The sequence below is a fragment of the Sebastes umbrosus genome, chromosome 14 (assembly GCF_015220745.1).
Source record: "Sebastes umbrosus isolate fSebUmb1 chromosome 14, fSebUmb1.pri, whole genome shotgun sequence".
Lineage (NCBI taxonomy): Eukaryota > Metazoa > Chordata > Actinopteri > Perciformes > Sebastidae > Sebastes > Sebastes umbrosus.
Window position 1 is genome coordinate 20,092,110 of NC_051282.1, and position 18,956 is coordinate 20,111,065.

General features: G+C 42.0%; 1 protein-coding gene across 6 annotated transcripts; it reads right to left on the bottom strand.

Annotated features, from left to right (window-relative positions):
• Nucleotides 1–70: 70 nt before the first annotated feature.
• Nucleotides 71–17,464, bottom strand: ezh1 (enhancer of zeste 1 polycomb repressive complex 2 subunit). Of its 6 annotated transcripts, none has more exons than XM_037792514.1 (20): nt 17,361–17,464; nt 14,347–14,530; nt 14,052–14,192; nt 13,556–13,678; nt 12,021–12,138; nt 11,018–11,266; nt 10,359–10,461; nt 9,919–10,082; nt 9,674–9,765; nt 8,459–8,627; nt 7,160–7,344; nt 5,375–5,466; nt 4,635–4,663; nt 4,395–4,520; nt 3,099–3,277; nt 2,889–2,984; nt 2,696–2,777; nt 1,752–1,832; nt 1,588–1,672; nt 71–1,443 (listed from the first exon to the last, which is right to left on the bottom strand). In XM_037792514.1, the coding sequence occupies exons 2-20, from the start codon at nt 14,524–14,526 to the stop codon at nt 1,383–1,385; spliced, it is 2,355 nt and encodes a 784-aa protein (XP_037648442.1). In that variant the 5' UTR covers nt 14,527–14,530; nt 17,361–17,464; the 3' UTR covers nt 71–1,382. The 6 variants fall into 6 exon arrangements, with proteins under 6 accessions (XP_037648442.1, XP_037648440.1, XP_037648444.1 ...); XM_037792512.1 differs by having other exon boundaries at nt 17,284–17,410; XM_037792516.1 differs by lacking the exon at nt 17,361–17,464 and adding an exon at nt 16,653–17,229 and having other exon boundaries at nt 1,548–1,672.
• Nucleotides 17,465–18,956: the final 1,492 nt, after the last annotated feature.

Here is an 18,956-nt window from a genome sequence, read left to right on the forward strand (position 1 = left end):
CGTCAGTGTGTTATTTTAGGTGCTTTTTTGCACAGAGACACAATTAACACACCCAAGGACTCGAACAGCATTTTTTAATGTATAAAGTTAAACTTTTATTTTTATAGGCATACACTGTACATAGCAGTAAACTCCATTTTGTTCATCCCTATCAAGAAAGATCTCATTTCCAAGTGGGCTTTAATGTTTTATAAATGAAAAACAGGGTGGATAACAAATCTGGACATATAAAAAAAATAGATGATAAAAGATATTTTACATTCACATGTGGGGGACTTTAATATTTGGTCAAACACTGATAATTTTGCTTTTGTCTTGTATGATCATAACCTTTACGACACCTCTGTTAATTATGCAACACATCCACACTGTTTCAGCCTTTTTTCTGTGTGGAATCATTTGGCACTTGAATTTTTGAAAGGACGACATTTACTGTGTGACTTGTTAATGTGTTAATCATTTCCTTCACAACATGTGAAGGCCTCCAGATCATGTAAACATGACAATAAATGTTTGATGTGCATGCACGTTGCTCAGAGTACCAAAAGAACGGGTTAATATGTAAAATGAAAAGAGGGACGAGATCTCTTCACCATCATCACAGGTTACATTCAGTCAGTCGGTTTCTCGTCTGGTTGCCTATTTTTTTGCAGAACAATGATATAAATGCACAATAACTTATTTTACCATAGAGATGTGGTGGTGATGCTAGCCGCTGACGGAAGAACATACAACGCTGGTCAAGTTCTTCTGAAGAACAGACAGCGGGTAACATCACACTACAATACTGAGAGACTGCACAGAGCAGAGTCTGACTGAAGCTAATGCTGTGGCTAACATTGTTTAATGGTTTGTTTATCCAAGAGACAGCACATGCATTTCACTGGTCATCATTAGGTACGATGTAAAAGCTTGCATTACGTATTGAGAGGTAAAAAAAAAGAAGCCGGTCTATAAGTACAGTAACAAAACTGCTTAAAGAGTAACACACTGTATGATGGGTAACCACGACCTCTTTGTTTTAACAAGATGAAACAAAACAAAAATGTGATCCTCTTGGTGCGGTAAGCGATACGGATTAATAGTATTTCCACTTTAAATAGTTTAGTTCCATAAGCTTGGCGTATACACTCTTGCAGGTAGGTGGGATGAGAGGGAGAGCTGACTGCCGTCACTGTGGGAGGTGGTACAGTTCGGTGTCTGCAGGGCGGGAGGGAGCACCTGCAAACAGCCGGGAGGGACTCTCTATTTTTAGAAGTGCAGCAGAGAGGGCAGAGACAGCGACTGTTCATGGAAACTCGTCAGCTAGATGTGACGCTACAGAGAGGGACAGAAGCATTAGTGGGTGGCGGAGGAGTGAGGGACGGGTTATGGAGGTGTAGCTAGGTCATGTCTACCTCCCTCTCTATCCCCACATATTTGAGGGCATCCGCTTGGCTGTATCTGTGGAAGCAAGGGGAAGAGTCTGAGTTAGTATACAGGAACTATATACGGAAGCTAGTAATCCAGTCGCAATGTACAGTGCGCCCTGTTTTTTTTTATTTTACTTTGAAGCTGATGGAGTCACTAAAAGGCCCGTGACTCTACCTGTAGTCGAAGAAAAGCTCCTCTCCTTGCAGGATCGCTCGTTTGGCAAAGATACCAATGCGGTGGTCTCCGTTTACCATTACCACTGTAATGGCAGCAAATGTAGTATTAGCCAACAAAAGACTCAAATTCATTTTTTCAAAAACAAACGGATTCAGTCTTACCTTTTGCGTAACAGTTGGGGTTAACTGAATGATTTGCAAAGCGGATTTTGTTCCCCTTTCGCGTGGCATCCACTACAAAGTCTACAGAGAGACATGGAGAGCATTAAAGGGATAGTTTGGGTGATTAGAAGTGGGGCTGTATGAGGTACTTATCCATAGTCAGTGTATTACCTACAGTAGATGACGGTCGGCACGTCCTCAGTTTGGAGAAAATGTACTGCTGTGGACGGGGTCGGCAGCAAAGCGTATTTTAGTCACCTAAAAGAAAGGCTCACCTAAAAAAAATCAATATCAGTTTAAGTGTATGCAAGATTTCGAATATTTTCTCCGGTTTACCTTACCTTGGGGAACTGAAGCCGTTATCTGTGCTCTCGCCAAAGCCACCAGATTCCATTGAAAAAAACTGTAATTTTACCTCGCAGAACACGGGGGTTGCTGGTCTACCGCTCACACAATAACACAAACAAACTAACTGATCTGGTAGACCAGCAAACCCTGAGTTCTGCGAGGTAAAATTACATTTTTTTCAATACAGTCTGGTGGCTTTGGTGAGAGCATAGATGGATATAACAGCTTTAGTTCCCAGTCAGAAACGGCTGTCTGGTGGCAAGGTTAAGCAGTAAAAATATTCGAAATATAGCGTACACTTAAACTGATATTGTTTTTTTTAAGGTGGGTCTTTCTTTAAGGTGGCTAAAATATGTTTTGCTGCCGGCCCCTGTCCACAGCAGTACATTCCTTTGCTTCTGTGAGGTAACTCCTGTCTGTTTCTCCAAACTGGGGGCGTGCCGACCGTCATCTACTGTAGGTAATACACTGACTATGGATAAGTATCTCATACAACCCCATTTCAAAACACCCATCCTATCCCTTTAAGGATTATGTAAAATATGGTGAAAGTGGTACAGTATGGTTATGAGCAGAGGAGGAATGTGAATACTTGCCATTGTTCAAGTTGAAAAGGAAGCTAGACATGTATTTGTCATAGATCCTTCCACGTCGGTCTGCCTCATCCTGGGAGATCAGCTGCTCAAGCACACACACAGGATTAATATACACTGTAGGTACAAAACTTCAATCGAGCTGAGAGCTCATAAATATATATTTTCAAATCTGACTAAACTACACTGAACTTGCCTCTCCGCAGTATTCAGAGATGAACTCATTCTTCTGAACCGGCTCTTTGATGAAGGTGCCCCATCCGGCGACATCTGATGGAGCCAAAAGCAGGTGCTGAGAGAAGTCAGATGTAGGTTAGCACACCACAAGTCATATACAAGGGATTTAAACTCCACTAACCTGTCTCCAGAAAAACAGAATATTAGACCTTCAAGTGTCCTTGTGTACCTTTTTCAGGCCTCTCTGGATGCTGCAGTTCTTGCAGGCGATGGCTTTGGTGTCCCAGTGGTCTGCGGTGCCGCAGGTCATGCACAGATCTGGGTCACATTCCCTCACAGCCAGGTAGCATGGACACTGTTTAGTGTTGCACTGTGTCTTACACCTGCAGCCTGGGAAGCGATTCTGGCCTGGAAAACATCAGGACACATAGCTGCTGTGAAAGGGGACATGCTTAAAAGGTTTATGAGCAAACTACATGCAGCAATACAGAAAGATAATACATTATAATGACTCGGCGGAACACAATATGATAAATAATCCCATCTCTAAATGCAGTTGCGGCACAGAAATGGTTCAATGGCTGAGTAACACTGAGAAGCCCATCATTCAGAGACCTCTGCTGGCAGAAATGCTGAAATACAATTTTGCAGAGTGAAACACAACACCCTCCGGGCAGATGAGCAGAGGGATCAGGCAAGAATAACCGAAATGTCTTTCCAGCAGCCTGTGCTTGGAGAAAACTGTCCATAACAAGAGCTCATTTGTCTTCTCAGTCGTGCCGTTTCAACCTCCCATTCCCAGCCCGTGTGGGTTTTATGTGTCTGCATCATCCAGCGTTGTTTAGCCGGAGCTGTTTGACTCATACTGATGTTGGAGATGATGTTGTATATCAGGCAGAGAGCCTGTCACGTCCCTTTGATTTCCCTCCAAGTCTTTAGCGCATACACATGTGAAACCGGGGGCTGCTTCCTGTTTGGCACTGGCTTGCCTCGGCTACGGGAAAAGGCGAGGTAACAGTCGGGGAGGGAGGAGGGGGGGAGAGAAGGTGACCGAACCGCAACGGATGAACAAATGAAGCAAAACCATCTAGTCCAAACCATAGCAAAAATATTTACTTCATCGTATCTCTGTTCTCTGTTGGAAACTCTCCAGAGGACAACATACTAAATGCATTCCTCCACCATGTGGCCATTTCGGAAAACACAGTTCTGGGTCGTTGCTGCTGCAGCGAATGCCTCATTGTGAACGCAGCTCTATATTAAACAGACACCCACCTATCCCGGCCAGAGGACAGTTTCTCCTCTGACCGCTGCCAGAATACTGCAGAATCGTTTTACATTCTGCTCTATTGTGGCCTGGAAAAAAGGGCTTTAAAGCTACAGAGAGCTTTCAGTGGAAAATGCGGTTATGACAAACAATTTCCCTTCAGCATTACAAGGTCTTTTTTGTTTGTGCATGAAAGAAAGAAGCACACAGTACATGAGAGCATTGGTCACACCGGTGAATAAGAAAGGTGACACTCACACTCATTCTCGCACTGGCAGAACTTCTCACAGAAATTCTGGGTCATCACACACGGGCAGGAGCTGTCGCACGGATGGTCGGGGTGGTCACATGGCTGGTATTTGTACACCTGATTGGACGAGTTATCTGGAGCAACAGAGGACAAAGCCCTCAGACTGGCACAGAAAGCTGCGTTGTATTTCAGAGGGCACAGTGTAGTGTTAGTCATGCTGCAGTGTTTGTATTTTCAGGTGAACGTACCTTTCTTTAGTTGAATCTTCGCCCATAACCTGTTAAACAAACACAATGACAGAGTCAAAAACTCCTCTAACTTGTTCCACACCCATTCAGTTAAAGAGGACCTGTTATGCTTTTGTGCTTTTTCCCTTTCCTTTAGTGTGTTATATAGTTTTTTGTGCAGGTAAAAGGTCTGCAAAGATACAAAGCCCAAAGTCCCAGCCACAAAAACACTGCTCCTGAACTGCCTAAAACGCTTTGCTTGAAGTCCCGCCTTTTCTTCCGTAACGTGGTGATGTCATCAAGTAACACATTTGCATAATACCTGCCTAGCGGATTAGTTTGACACGCTCTCAAACAAAGCTAATAAGAGAGGACCTGGAGCAGAGTCCAAAGAGGGTTGGATTGGTTTGGTTGACCAATCAGAGCAGTCTGGGCTTTTTGAAAGGGGGGGGGTATGGTTAGTTTTTTAACATTAAAGCACGTTCTAGTTGAAACCCAAAATACAAGTATGAACCAGGTCCTCTTTAATTCACTTTTCATAAGTGGCAAGAACTGAAATGTGACAGGCGGCCAAATGCAGATTTAATACTAATGCAACAGTGCATAATACATTTATCTCTGTAAGATTTAAGTATTTATTTGAACCTTTATCTATTCAGGGAAGTTTCATTGAGAGTCAAGCTCCCTTTTGCAAAATATCATGTTATGTTCATGTTCCCATCATTCAGGAAAAAGAGGGAGAGTAACTGGAGATATCATGCCTGTGTTTCCGTTTCTTCTTTTGGGGTGCGATGTCTCCAGGGACCAAAGGAACACGATGGATCAGGACCTCCTTCACTGCAAACTCATAAACCTGTGGGAAATAAAAACAACACAACCAGTTAATTAATCACAAATGTGCACAACTGTGAAGAAATTATGTTTTCTTCGTCGTAATTACGTTGTGTAACGTTGTGCCCTCTCAAGCTGAAAAGCACATTGCCGCGATTACGCCACAGAACATCCTCTCCCCTCCGTCCTGTGTTATCAAAACTCCACTGCAGAGGCCAAACATGCATCTGTGCGCACACACACACACAAACACACTCAACCACTTCTGGCTGCCAAAACCCAGATTTGGCCTCCTCCCTAGGACACAGACATACATAATGATGCAGCTGGTTTCAGCGTTTCCACTCAGTTGAGCAGTGGGCGGGGCCCTCTGGATACCAGCAGGGCCGTGACGGACAGTTCGATGCAGACTCTGGACTGACTGTGTGACAAGAGGCGCTACAAGGGTGGATGTAAACATGTCTTAAATATGTTCAATATTTGTTTTACCTGTTCTTTACTGCGTATATTGCATTCAATAGAAAAAAACACTTTTGAAATCTAATTTAGAAGTTGTAATATTTTCTCCACAGGTCTCGTTATGCACTCAGCCCACATGGCACGTTATTGACATAAGTCTGGGAATGTCCATGGCTGAACGACTGCATCATGAGAAAACATAAGAGACGTCACATCTGGTAAGCATCCGTGTTTATGGAGCCACATGCCATTCTCTCTGTAGTCAGCCCAATTATCCACACCACAAAACCACAGGCACAGGATGCATGTGTTATTACACTCACACTGACCCAAACAGCGACAGAAATCAGCAACATAAGTATGTTGTCTACTTTACATATGCATCATTTTCAGATTTGTTTGATCATTATTTAACATCTAAAACTACATCTCATAGCTAATGTATCTAGTAGACAACAGATGAGACAGCTAGCAACTCACAATTGCTGTCTCTAAAATGAAGACCTCATTTCTCATGATATGGTCTTTCTTTTATTTCCTATTTGTCACCATTCCCTTTGCATGGGTTTGTTTTATGTGTCTTTTCGGCTCTACTGTAGTGTTTGGAAGTGTCACATCTATTTTTAGCCTTTATCTCACTCCAGCGTCTGGCATTTTAAAGGGGAACTCAACCAATTTCATACATCAAAATCTGTGGGGATCTTGGGGATTATTACTATTATTACTACTATTAAAGGTTGTATGAAGCCTTTTGTGGCTCCAGAGGCAACATCGTTTAGGTCTGAAGACTACGAGTTTGAAATGAAAACAACCTGGGGATGATAGTATGAAATGAGCTCATTGTACCAGACCTTTAGCCCCCCTCTCATCTCTGCTTGAGGCTGGTGGCTCATAGCTAGATTATCCACTACAAACATAACACACTCAGACTGAAGTGTTGGTGCTTTGGTTGCATTGTGGGTAATGTAGGCAGCAGGTTTTGACAAGGAAGAAGAATGTGTGGAATAAAAAACACGATATCTTGGACTTGGATTTTACTGCACGAGTTCTGTGAAAGTTTGTAAACTGATGTTCTGATATAGTTTCGCTGTTGTTAAAGATCCACAAGAATGCTTTTCTCCATTTTTGATTCTCCATTCACCGTGGTGGCATGTGAGAAAAACTACGTTTTCTTCAAGATTTCAAGGTAACACGGGATGAGTAACTGATGGTCATTTTGTGGGTGAAGTTTTCCTTTAAGTGTTCGGACATTTTACCTCCTTGCAGCTCTTTGTACCGATGAGGCGAGCGATGGAGCAAAAGTTGTTGAAGTATGTGCCGTGTAGCACCCTGAACAGTGACTCCTCCGCCCCGCTCCACTGGACCGCACAGCACGCCTGCTGCTCGCCATCATCATCCCCTGGACGCAGCTTGGTGGGAGTCTGGCATCGCGAATTCCCCTCTGTTACACACACACAGAAACACTTTAGTATCACTGGACTCTTGGCAGAAAGTTTGGTTCATATTTCTTCAATCTACTCACATGCAGCTGCGCACACACACTTTTGTATTGGCAAAAGGTTTTTGACAGCTTTTTTATATCTGCCCACACACACATCAGCATGCTAATTTAACCCTACGCTCACACACATGTAGCTATTTCTGGCTGCCACTTTTATGTATCTGCATGTGCACACACACACACACTGGCTTTGATTTCGCTTTTTGGATATTCAAGACTGATGCTCGTACACCCACAGCTCGAGGCAGAGAGCCGAATGTTGCTTGGCAACAGGCTGAATGCAGCATTGCTGTGGCCACATGCTCCAGCACTGAGTATCTTTATTAATCTGCTCAACAATCTGTTTTTTTTTTTCCCACATTATCTCAACACGTGCGGGAAAGTCTGCTGAGTCACTGGCTGAGCACGAGCGGTTTCCAAGACCAACAGAGACTCCAGTGATGGCGACGAACAACAACCTGAGAGCTCCAGGGGGAGGAGGGGAACATAAAGAGCCAGAGGAGATTGCTCTTATTTCCCTCCTGCTGCTCTCCACATGAAGATATCAACAGAAAAAAAGGACACAGTAGGAGGAGGGGGGAGAGGGAACAAAGTGTTTATGTTGGGGCTGAAGCATGCAAAACTAATGGCAGGTTTATTTTACTTGGCGAGAGAGAGCTGATATTGAGGGGAGATGGAAGCAGGGAGACAGAGGAGAGAGCAGGATATGACTTGTAAGCTATCATCTTCTGCCAAATTTCACTTTTTCTGAAAGGCTGCAGCCAGTCGGGGCAGCGTTCCAGAGGGGGAGGGATTTGGGGGAGGTTATGGTAAATGATGCATCCACCCAGTCATACTGTGACTCAGACACACACTCAAATAACTGTGTCTGTACTGAGATTTACTTAAGAGTAGCTGAAAAATTGGGAAATATATAGCAATGAGTTAAAGTAAAAATAAAAAACTACAGGATAAGAAACTGAACCTTTTCCATAACTCGCTTAGTCATCATGCCTAGAGTAGACAAAGCACCTGGTGGTTTCAAAACCCAGTTCCTGTGAGACCAGAGTCCTACCTGAGGAGGAGGTGGTTTCATGGTCGCTGTTGCCCTCCTGTCCCTGTACTTCCTCAACAGGCGCAGACGGTCCAGGGCAGCTGGAGCTGGTGGGACGCTGCTGCTTTCGGCGCCTCCGAGACCGCTGTGACCGTAACATGTTCTGATCCACAAACTCTTTAGCCCCTTTCTTCAGAAGAGGAAGAACAACAAAGAGTAAACAACAAGATGTACATGTACTACAGAATTCATGAATAGGTTACAACAGAGGTTTTCAAAGTGGGAGGCAGGCCGCCTCAGGAGGGATCCAAACCGTTTCAGTGGAGGCTCAGTAAATGGAAGTGAAAATATTACATTAGTTATTAAAAGAAGATCACATAGAATAGCCTAAATGTGTGTTATTTAGTTCAAGAAAGAGTTCAGAGATACACATGTTTTGGGGAATTTTACTGTTTTTCAGAAACTAATAAATGCCTTATGACAGACCTTTTTTATGTATTTGGTATCGTCTGAAGTTATGTCAATATTAGGCTATCTTGGCTCAATTGTTGAGTGTCTATGGGATCAAAAAAACATAATTAAAATCCCCAGCCTGTTCTCATTCCCAGGTCATCAAATACCAAGGTTTTGTCACGGTACCCATTAGCGCCGGTATGAAACACACCGGGCGTTCCATTAACTACAATGTAAACCCATCCACGACAACGGCAAACGCTCAGACAAAGTGCACCAGGAGTGTGGTGACGTGGTTTAAAGAGCGAAACACTCAGGACGGGCCGGATAGGAGGTGAATGGGTCCAACAAACACAAGGCTTTTATCCAGGAGACCGCTGTTCGTGTCCAGTTATAATCAGCTGTTTGTTTGTGTCCCGTGTTCACAACGTTCAGTGACATTTTCACTTTACGAACGTAGTAGTTTTAAGCCTAACCATGTCGTTCTTTCCTAAACCTAACTATAGTGGTTTTGTTGCCTAATCCGAAAGTGACGCCAAGGGTAACCATAGTGGTTTTGATGCAGAAAATAAAGTGACGCCAAGGGGCGTGACAAAGCAGCGCTATGTGAAGAGTTGGGATGAGAACGTGTTGCGATCCCATAGGCATCCAGGAATTGAGCGAAACTAAGCAAGTAAACTAAGGTGAATGAGGGGCGCATTTTTCTAAGCTTTGTCTGAGGGGAGGCCCACAGTGTCAGACTTTTAAAAACAACTGGGTTACATAATTGTGAAGTTGGCATACCTGTAACAGGAAGCAGTCTACACCACATGGTTCAGTCTCGATGCGGATCTCCTTACTCTTCCTCTTGTAAACATTGGGTGTAGCATGGAAGGCTTTATGGACAGAAACAAACATATTTTTGACTCTCTGTTGTAGTTAGAAACTGTACACAAATACGTAAATAAAGCTGGGAAATGATAATATAATCATTATGTATTTATCACAATCTCTATTTATTTAATAATTAACATAAATGAAGCCTTTACGGTGGAGGAAACAGTCGTATTTGAAGCAGCGTCTGCAGAAGAGCGTGTGGAAGGAGTGTAACGACTGCTCCCGCTGTACAGACTTAGCAAAGGGTCCGTCCAGGTTTGGGGTGCAGAGAGGGGGCAGCTTCACCGGGCGGGGGGGCTCCAAGAGGTCCTTGTACCTGTGGAGGTGACAGGGAGAGTTTTAGCAGTAATATATATATATATTCTTTTACCGCAGTAGTACTATGAATTGAAGTTGCTGGGTGAAGTTGTAGGTGTTTCTTTAAAGCTCTTTCAGATGCTGATGCAAGCGCTCCTTTGAGTCAGAGAGCCTGAGAGGGAGCCACCATTATTACTTCCCTCCCTGACAGCTCTCGTCTCCATGGTGAACACTAAGCAACGGCCTGTTCGGCATTGTGCACAGAGATCCCCAGTTTCGCTGCACTTTTTCTTACTTTTCCTTCAGCTCCTCCGTGGTGCCCTTGTAAGGGAACATTGAGGCGATGGCTGTAAATATCTTGTCGTTGGGGGCCTTCTTGCTGCTGGACACGTCCCTCACTTTGGGAGATAGAAAGAGAGTTGGTTAAGCAAATAACCCACTTTTGTCCACGCGTCAGGTTTTGATACAAATAAAGCTTATGTAATATGTTCTTTTAAACATTTTGCAATACAGAAATGTTCCCAACGCTCAAGGCCAGTTAGCAATTACGTGTTCTAAAAACAGCTCCAAGAGAAAATCATGATGTAATGTAAACTTTGTAGTTTTCTTTTTTCAGTATCTTTCATTCATGGATGTGTTTGTGCACCAGTACCTGAGTGACTTCCATTTCACTATCACTAAGTGTGTATACAGACTAGTTTCCTATAAAGCTCGGTACGAGAGGTCATTAAGTTCTGTAATTAGAGCCGGGCCATATCGGTGTCATGGACAAACAGGTTCCCCTCACACACACTGTAGCCATGCAGGGACACAGGGGCAGCTTTAAAGTAAACAATGCCCATGCAAGGGCTGCTGTGGCAGGGCGACCTTGTGGCAGCTGTACAGTGTAATGAGAGGAACAGTACCAGCCTTGTTCACGCTGCAGCCCTCTTGTTCTCTCACAGAGCAGCTCACCCTCAGTAGTGCTCCTCCTCTTCCTCCTGATGAAAGCCACAGTACCAGGTTTGGTCTCTTCTGAACCCTCCACTGAGCTCCTCCTCATCACTCTCTCGTCCTCCTTCTTTGCCGTCACCTCTGCTGCCACCGCCGCCGTCGTCGTCGTCGTCACCGCTGCTTCCTCCTCTTCCTCCTCCTCGTGGTCAGAGTACTGGCTCAAGGCCTCCACCAGCTCTTTAAAGACCTCATCGCTGATAAAGCCCCCCTCTGGGACATAATTAACACGTCAGAACGCCAATCCCTTAAATATTAATGTTTTTTCACAGAAAATATGACATTAGCTGCATCATCAAAATATAATAAACCAAATTCCCATGTGGATGTTGCAGTAATATTAAGTATGAAAGGTGTTAGATTGTAGGATCTGTGCAGACATCTTAAAGAGATATTTTGGGTGTTTTGAAGTGGGTTTGTATGAGGTACTTATCTGCTATATTTAGAATATTTTCACCGCTTAATCTTGCCATCAGACAGCCTTTTCTGATGGGGAACTGAAGCAGTTAGAATCCATCTATCTATCGCTGCCTTGATCGGTTTGTTTGTTTGTTTGTGCTATTGTGTGACTTTGGCCAGCTACCCCCGTGATCTGAGAGGTAAAATTACCGTTTTTTTCAATGGAATCTGGTGGCGAGAGCATATATAACAGCTTCAGTTCCCCGTCAGAAACATAGACTGTATAGCTGTCTTACGGCGAAAATATTCTAAATATAGCGTACACTTAAACTGATAATGATTTATTTTAGGTGGCCCTTTCTTTTCGGTGGCTAAAAGGTTTTGCTGCCGGCCCCGTCCACAGCAGTATATTGCTTTGATTCCCTGCAGTACCTCCTTCTCCAAACTGGGGGCGTGCCGACTGTCATCTACTGTAGGTAATACACTGACGATGGATAAGTACCTCATACAACCCCACTTCAAAACACCTGAACTATCCCTTTAATGGGAAAGTGCATTCAACACACACCTCTGTCACCATGGACACCATCGTAGTTGTCGATGAGTTCCTCCAGGAAGGCCTCGTCCTGTTCCAGCACCTCGTCGCCCATGTACGGGATGTTGTGAAGGAATGTTTCATCCTCCACCTAAGAAACAAAAATATACGTCAAGACGGGTATGTCACGCCACCACCGGTGATGCTTTTGAGGACCTACAGCCAAAAACGTTAAAGTAACAAACAAGTTCACAATATGTCCACATGCCACAGTCCAACAAATGTACACAAATGGACTGGATATAAATTATAAGAAACGTAAACCAAGTTGTGTTGCAGAGCATGTTGCCAGTAAAAACTATATATTTTGAAAATAAAACTTTTTTGGAATAAAGGGTGCTTTTAGCTTGATGATGTTCTTGAGTTTCTCCAACTGGTTTAAATGTAGCGGTGTTAGATATACTGGTACTGACGATAACTGTGATATTCAAAAATTAGGGCTGTCAAAGTTAACTCGATAATAAGGCGTTAACGTAAATTAATTTTAACGCCACTAGTTTCTTTAATGCATTAACGCAACTTCTGATAACGATCTTTTGGAGGTTATAGCGTGCTCAGTTTTAAGGAATCTTTCGAAAGAATACATTGGTATCAACCATGTTGTACGGGAAGGAAGCTAAATAACGCTCCAAACTTACACTAAATTTTGGCAAGGAATAACTGTCATTTTCAAAGGGGTCCCTTGACCTCTGACCTCAAGATATGTGAATGAAAATGGGTTCTATGGGTACCCACGAGTCTCCCCTTTACAGACATGCCCACTTTATGATAATAACATAAAGTTTGGGGCAAGTCAGCACACTGACACACTGACAGCTGTTGTTGTCTGTTGGGCTGCAGTTTGCCATGTTATGATTTGAGCATATTTTTTTATGCTAAATGCAGTACCTGTGAGGGTTTCTGGACAATACTTGTCATTGTTTTGTGATGTCAATTTATTTCTAATAATAAATATATACATACATTTGCATAAAGCTGCATATTTGTCCACTCCAATTAACAGATACAAATGTGTGATTAATTTGCGATTAATTGCAATTAACTATGGACAATCATGCAATTGACAGCCCTAATAATAATGAAATATTGATATCATGTTAATAATACACATATGATAATATTGTGTAAATAATGCAGAGCCTCTTAATTAATTTATATATATTGTTCTGGTGACAGACTTCCTACACTTGTATTTTGAGTGTAATTCATTTGCCAAAAGAGACCAAACACACAATAAACAAAATTAAAGTTGAATTTGACTGATAGCATTATTTTTATTTTTTCAAAATTTCTATAGATCGTTAGCCTGAATTCTTTTGGCTACGATAATCATGTATTCAAAATCTGATATCGTTACAGCCCTATTTATTCCATATGTTCCATCCATTTCATCAACTCACAGAGGATCAAGTCCATTTTCATTGAACACAGGAAAATCTTCAAAACTGGAATCAGTAAAATAGAAAGTGTTCTGCACCTGTAATATCAATGTGGTTTATATAACATACCATGTAGTTGTGCTGCAGGGGCGACCAGGAGTACATGAAGGGGATTCCTGCCACTGTTGACAGCGGTCTCATGGCAATGGCTTGAGCTTTGAATTCTGGGAAGCCAAACTCCACCGTGCACATCTGTAAGACAACCAGAGGTGGGTCGGGGTTGACAAGAAAATAGAGCAGTCCTGAGTATTATTGGACAATGCTATAAGTATATAATCGAATACACCTGCTGCTCGACCCCCAACAGGGAAAATAAACCCAGTAAACATGATAAAGCGGAGCCTGACAGCACGGGGGGAAGAGAAAAATGCTGTCATGCCCTCAGGCTGTTTGTGTTATGAGCTCCCACAGGGCCAGAGAACAGTTTTAGGGCTGATCCATTTCTGGCACACAGCTTTGTCCTGAGATATTTTAGTAACACCTGACAACCAGGTGGGAATCAGAGCAGAACACTGGTGCTGCTGGTGGAGAGGACACAACGTGATGGAGATGAGTTTTCTCACACCTTAATATCACACACCTTCTTGTTGGCTAGAGCTCCGCCAGACGTCGACAGAGGGATGGACTGAATCCGGAGCCGGGACCACTCTGCATTCAGGAGATTAGTCTGCTGCTCAATCTTTTGCCTGTTGGACATGAACAGGGTCTGGAATCAAACAGAACAAAGAGCATGTCACACATACTGTAAGACACGTAAACAGTGACATGTAAACCCACCTATACTGCAAGTCCCCCTCACTATGCATACAGTACACAGGCATACATTGAACAAACATTTCTCAATAATTGTGCTAACCCACCTTGACCTCCTCTACTTTTTTAAGGCGTTTTAATTGGCGAAGGCGCATATACTCAGACTTGACCCTCCGTCTCCACTCCAGCAGGCTGCGGGAGGGTACGAAGGAGGAAGGCTGAGGTCTTGGGGTTGGCGGGGCAGCACCGGTGCCAGAGGCTGGAGCTGCAGCAGCGGTTTCCTCCATGACTCTTTAAAAAGCCAGAGATATTATGTGTCAAACAAGTCTAATGTCACTATACGATGCATCAAGACCACTAAACAGGATAGAGTCTGTTGTCAAATTAAAGGTGCAGTGTGTAGGATTTGGCGGTATCTAGTGGTGTACCCCTCCGCTCACTCCTCCCTTTCCAAGGCTGCGATAACGTGAGCCGCCGAGTACAAAACTGTGGTAATGCCGTTCACCTCGCTCAGAGGCCATCCTCACCATAATAACACTACTTTAAGAGCAACGGAGCAAGTCAGACAACGGTTGACGGTACCACGGTTTTGAACTACGGTGGCCTTCAGGTAACATATTAAACGCAAAGGGCCAGTGTTTGGTTTGTGCGTTCTGAGCTACTGTAGAAACATAGCGGAGCAACATGGCAGACTCCGTGAAGAGGACCCTCATGAAGGGCTCATTCTAAGCTAACAAAAATACAACGATTCTTAGTTTCAGGTGATTATACACTGATGAAAACTTATTATTATTAACATTTTAGCACACCGCTTTGTTGAATACTAAATTCTGATTGGTCAATCTACGGTCTGTTATTTCTTTATAACAGACCGTTGCTATGGACGCAGTTTTGATGTCGGACTCTGGAGGACCTATTCTGTGTCAAATTATTGATTTCCAAAGTAAGTAGCGGTGTAATAAGCGGGATAATGTACAGCTATCGGGTCATTGTTGTGAAATAAACCCCTTCAGGGCGATGCGAGACCCCTCCGCTTCATCGTGCATCACTCTGTCAGGGTTTATTTCTCAACAATGACCGGCTCGCTGTACATTATCCATTACATATTTCATTTCTGCTAATACATATATTATTACATACTTCTTTTAAGCCGTTAGTTCCCAAAATATTAAAAAAAAAATTAGGAATTTCCAATAATATTCCAATTGATAATTCTCAATAATACAACTAATAGGTATTGGTATGCTCATAATTGATAGTTTTGGTATAATAAGCTATCAGTCCCTTTTGGTCATTGACTGTATGTTAAATTACTAAGTATTTATTATTGGGCTTTATACAGCGAGTACAACTACCTTATCCATTACATATTTAATTTCTGCTAATAGATATATTATTACATACTTCTTTTAAGCCATTAGTTTTTTTTTTAGGAATTTCCAATAATATTCCAATACTTATTGATAATTCTCAATAATACAACTAATAGGTATTGGTATGCTCATAATTGATAGTTTTGGTGTAATAAGCTATCAGTCCCTTTTTGTAATTTACTGTATGTTAAATTACTAAGTAATTATTACTAGGCTTTATACAGCGAGTACAACTACATTATCCATTACTATTTTCATTTTTTTAGGAATTTCCAATAATATTCTCAATAATACAACTAATAGGTATTGGTATGCTCATAATTGATAGTTTTGGTGAAATAAGCTATCAGTCTCTTTTTGTAATTTACTGTGTGTTAAATTACTAAGTATTTAGTACAACATGCCTCTCACAGACATAAAACTTCCCCATTCAGCCTCACTTGAGTCTTTTAAAAAGAGTGCCCCCCTCTGTTAGCAAAACAAAACTGACATTTCATGTAAGAAAAAAAAGAAAAGAGCCTCCCACACTTGGTGCTTTAAACTGTTTCTAGTACAGACTGCAAACTGACCAAATACTAGACCCAAACAAACTCATCCTGTGCGCACACACACAAACAAGTAAAGTGTATAATAATAATAATCTAGCAGCAGCAGCAGCATGATGATCCACATTGCTCAGGAGTGGGCGTGCCTCTTCAACAAAACCAATATGAAGCGGAGCAGAAAAGTGCGTAGTACAGTTTTCCTGTGTTTCATAATCACCTTATAGTGAACATCAAGTTCCCAGTCTGAGCTGGAACACAACCCAAAATAAGTACAAAGAGCAAAACAGAGGTGGGTGAAGCTAACCACAGTGCTTTTTATATTTCTGGACTATGAGTCGTGCACACAGCTATATGAAGTGTCCTGTAGCTTTGCAGAGACACACAGGATCCATTTAAATGTGCAACACTTTAAAGAGAGCGAGCACCCACAATGACAGCACGTTTATTCCAGCGTGTGCGCACCTCTCCACATCCAGTGTCGCAGTTATTAAATACCTTCAAATCCACGTCCTGCGCGTCCTTATTTGTTGCAACGCGATCAAGTCTTCTGTTTTTTTTTCTTTTTTTTTTTTGCTTACTAGTCGAGAGATCCGGAGCAGTTTAAAAGGCTGTCTCTTTCTTTTTTTGCTATGGATCTGACGCAGATCTCGTGTGAGGGGATCTCAGAGAAATCCCTACGTTATCCATGGGCATGGTGCTGCTGGAAGGTTGTTGTTGTTGTAGCTTACAAATAGCTGCGCACTTGGAAGCTCAGTCGAGAGCCAATACCCAGAGAGCAGGAGGATGGGTGACGTCTTTATTATGATCACAGCTTTTTTTCCTTTTCACCCTAGCAGAGGAGGATTTATTACTATTCTGCGTCCTGGGAATAAAAAGTAGCGTGCAGCAGCAGCACAGCCATTTATACACGCACACACTAACACACAGGAACTGATGCAACTGTCCAGATCGCCATCTAAATGCGCCAGGGCATGACGCTCCGTGGTGTTTTTTTTTATTTATTATTATTTAATGCGATGTTTAAAATAAATAAAATCTCACAGGATTTTTTTTTTTTTAATAGCAAAAACAAAAAATGCTCACACATTATGAAATATTTTCACATATAGCTAATAGGATTAATTACCCCAATTGTGCAGAAGATACAATAATGTGTCCAAATGAATGAAAAATGAATAAATAGTTAAAAGAAAAAACTCCTACTGTGGAGTTGTGTCGGATGGAAAACAGTTGAGTTGTTGTTCTGCACTCCTCCTGCAGGGAGAGCCCGTTTATCCTCCTTTAGAGAGACAGAGAGAGAGATGATGACGCTCCTCGGGCCACCGCTGCCTTCACGTACTCCACGTAAAAATCCTAATTTACACAACTTCAGTTGAAAACATGACAAAAAAGCACGTTTTTTTTTTTTTTTGTTTTTTTTAGAAATGATCATACTGATGAGTAAACAGGAGCAGCATCTCTTAAACCCATAATTTATTATGAAGCCACCCTTAAATAAATTAATCTATTTAAATTTACATCTATTTAAAGGGACAGTGTGAAAACAGGAAATACTTATTTTTTTTCAGTTCAGGAAGCAACACACACATATATGTATATATACATATGTATGTGTATATATATATATATATATATATATATATATATATATATATATATATATATATGGGAGCAGTAGACGTTGCATACTATAAAAATATTGCACAGGCATTTTTTTTAATTTTTTTTTTTTTTATATTGCAATATTGCATTGATTGAAGTATTGCACTTGTTTATTGCACTTTTTGTGAGGGAGAGAGTGTTGTATGATTTGATTGAAAAGCTATTTCCATATAACTAAAATATTGCATACTGATGGCATGTTATAAATAAATATCCATGAATACTTTAAAGAGGTATTGCTGCCTCTTTTAAAGCTGCAGCGTGTAGAAATGGAGCAAATAATAATTAAAAAAAAGTTATTTTTATGAAACGGTCACTATATCTTGACAGTAGTGCATGAGACAGGTAATCTGAATGTGCCTCTGTGTCCTCGGGTGCTCCTAATGGCATCTGCAGGATTTCACAGACCGGAGGAAAACAACCAATCAGAGCCAAGCTGGAGCCTGCCGTCTCTGAGCAGCTGTCAATCACTCGCAAACTCCGATCAAACGGTGAAACTAGGCAGCGCTGATCAAATATGAATCAATATTCTAGCCTATTTCTCGCCTCAAATGTTTTCAGAAACATCTTGTAGTGAACTGTTTAGCTGTAAAATGAGAAAGTTTGTGACCCGGCAGCCATGTTGAGATCAAGTTGAGGAAATACCAAGCACCACCCACCAGCCGGAGCAAACTTTCTCATTTTACAGCTAAACAGTACATTATGAGATGTTTTTGAAAACATTTTTGGCAAGAAATAGGCATTACAGTAACAGAGTATTAATTCATATTTGATCAGTGCTGCCTAGTTTGACCATCTGATCGGAGTTCGCGGGTGATTGACAGCTGCCTCCGTTGAATGAACAGCCAATAGGAACGCTCTCTCTCTGAAATGACCAGTGATTGGCCAAAGTCTCCCGTCACGGGCTAGGTTTTTTAAATCCTGAAAACAGAGCCATGAGGAGGTGCAGAAGTCTAGTTTTCTCTCAGAACACTTGAATTACAATATATTTGCCCAGTGATGTCAAACTTGTTCTGCCTACTGCAGGTTTAAAGTGACAGTGTGAAAACAGGAAATACTTATTTCTTTAAGTTCAGGAAGCAACATACATTCCACAAAAGCTATTTCCGTAAAACTAAAATGATGCATGTTATAAAT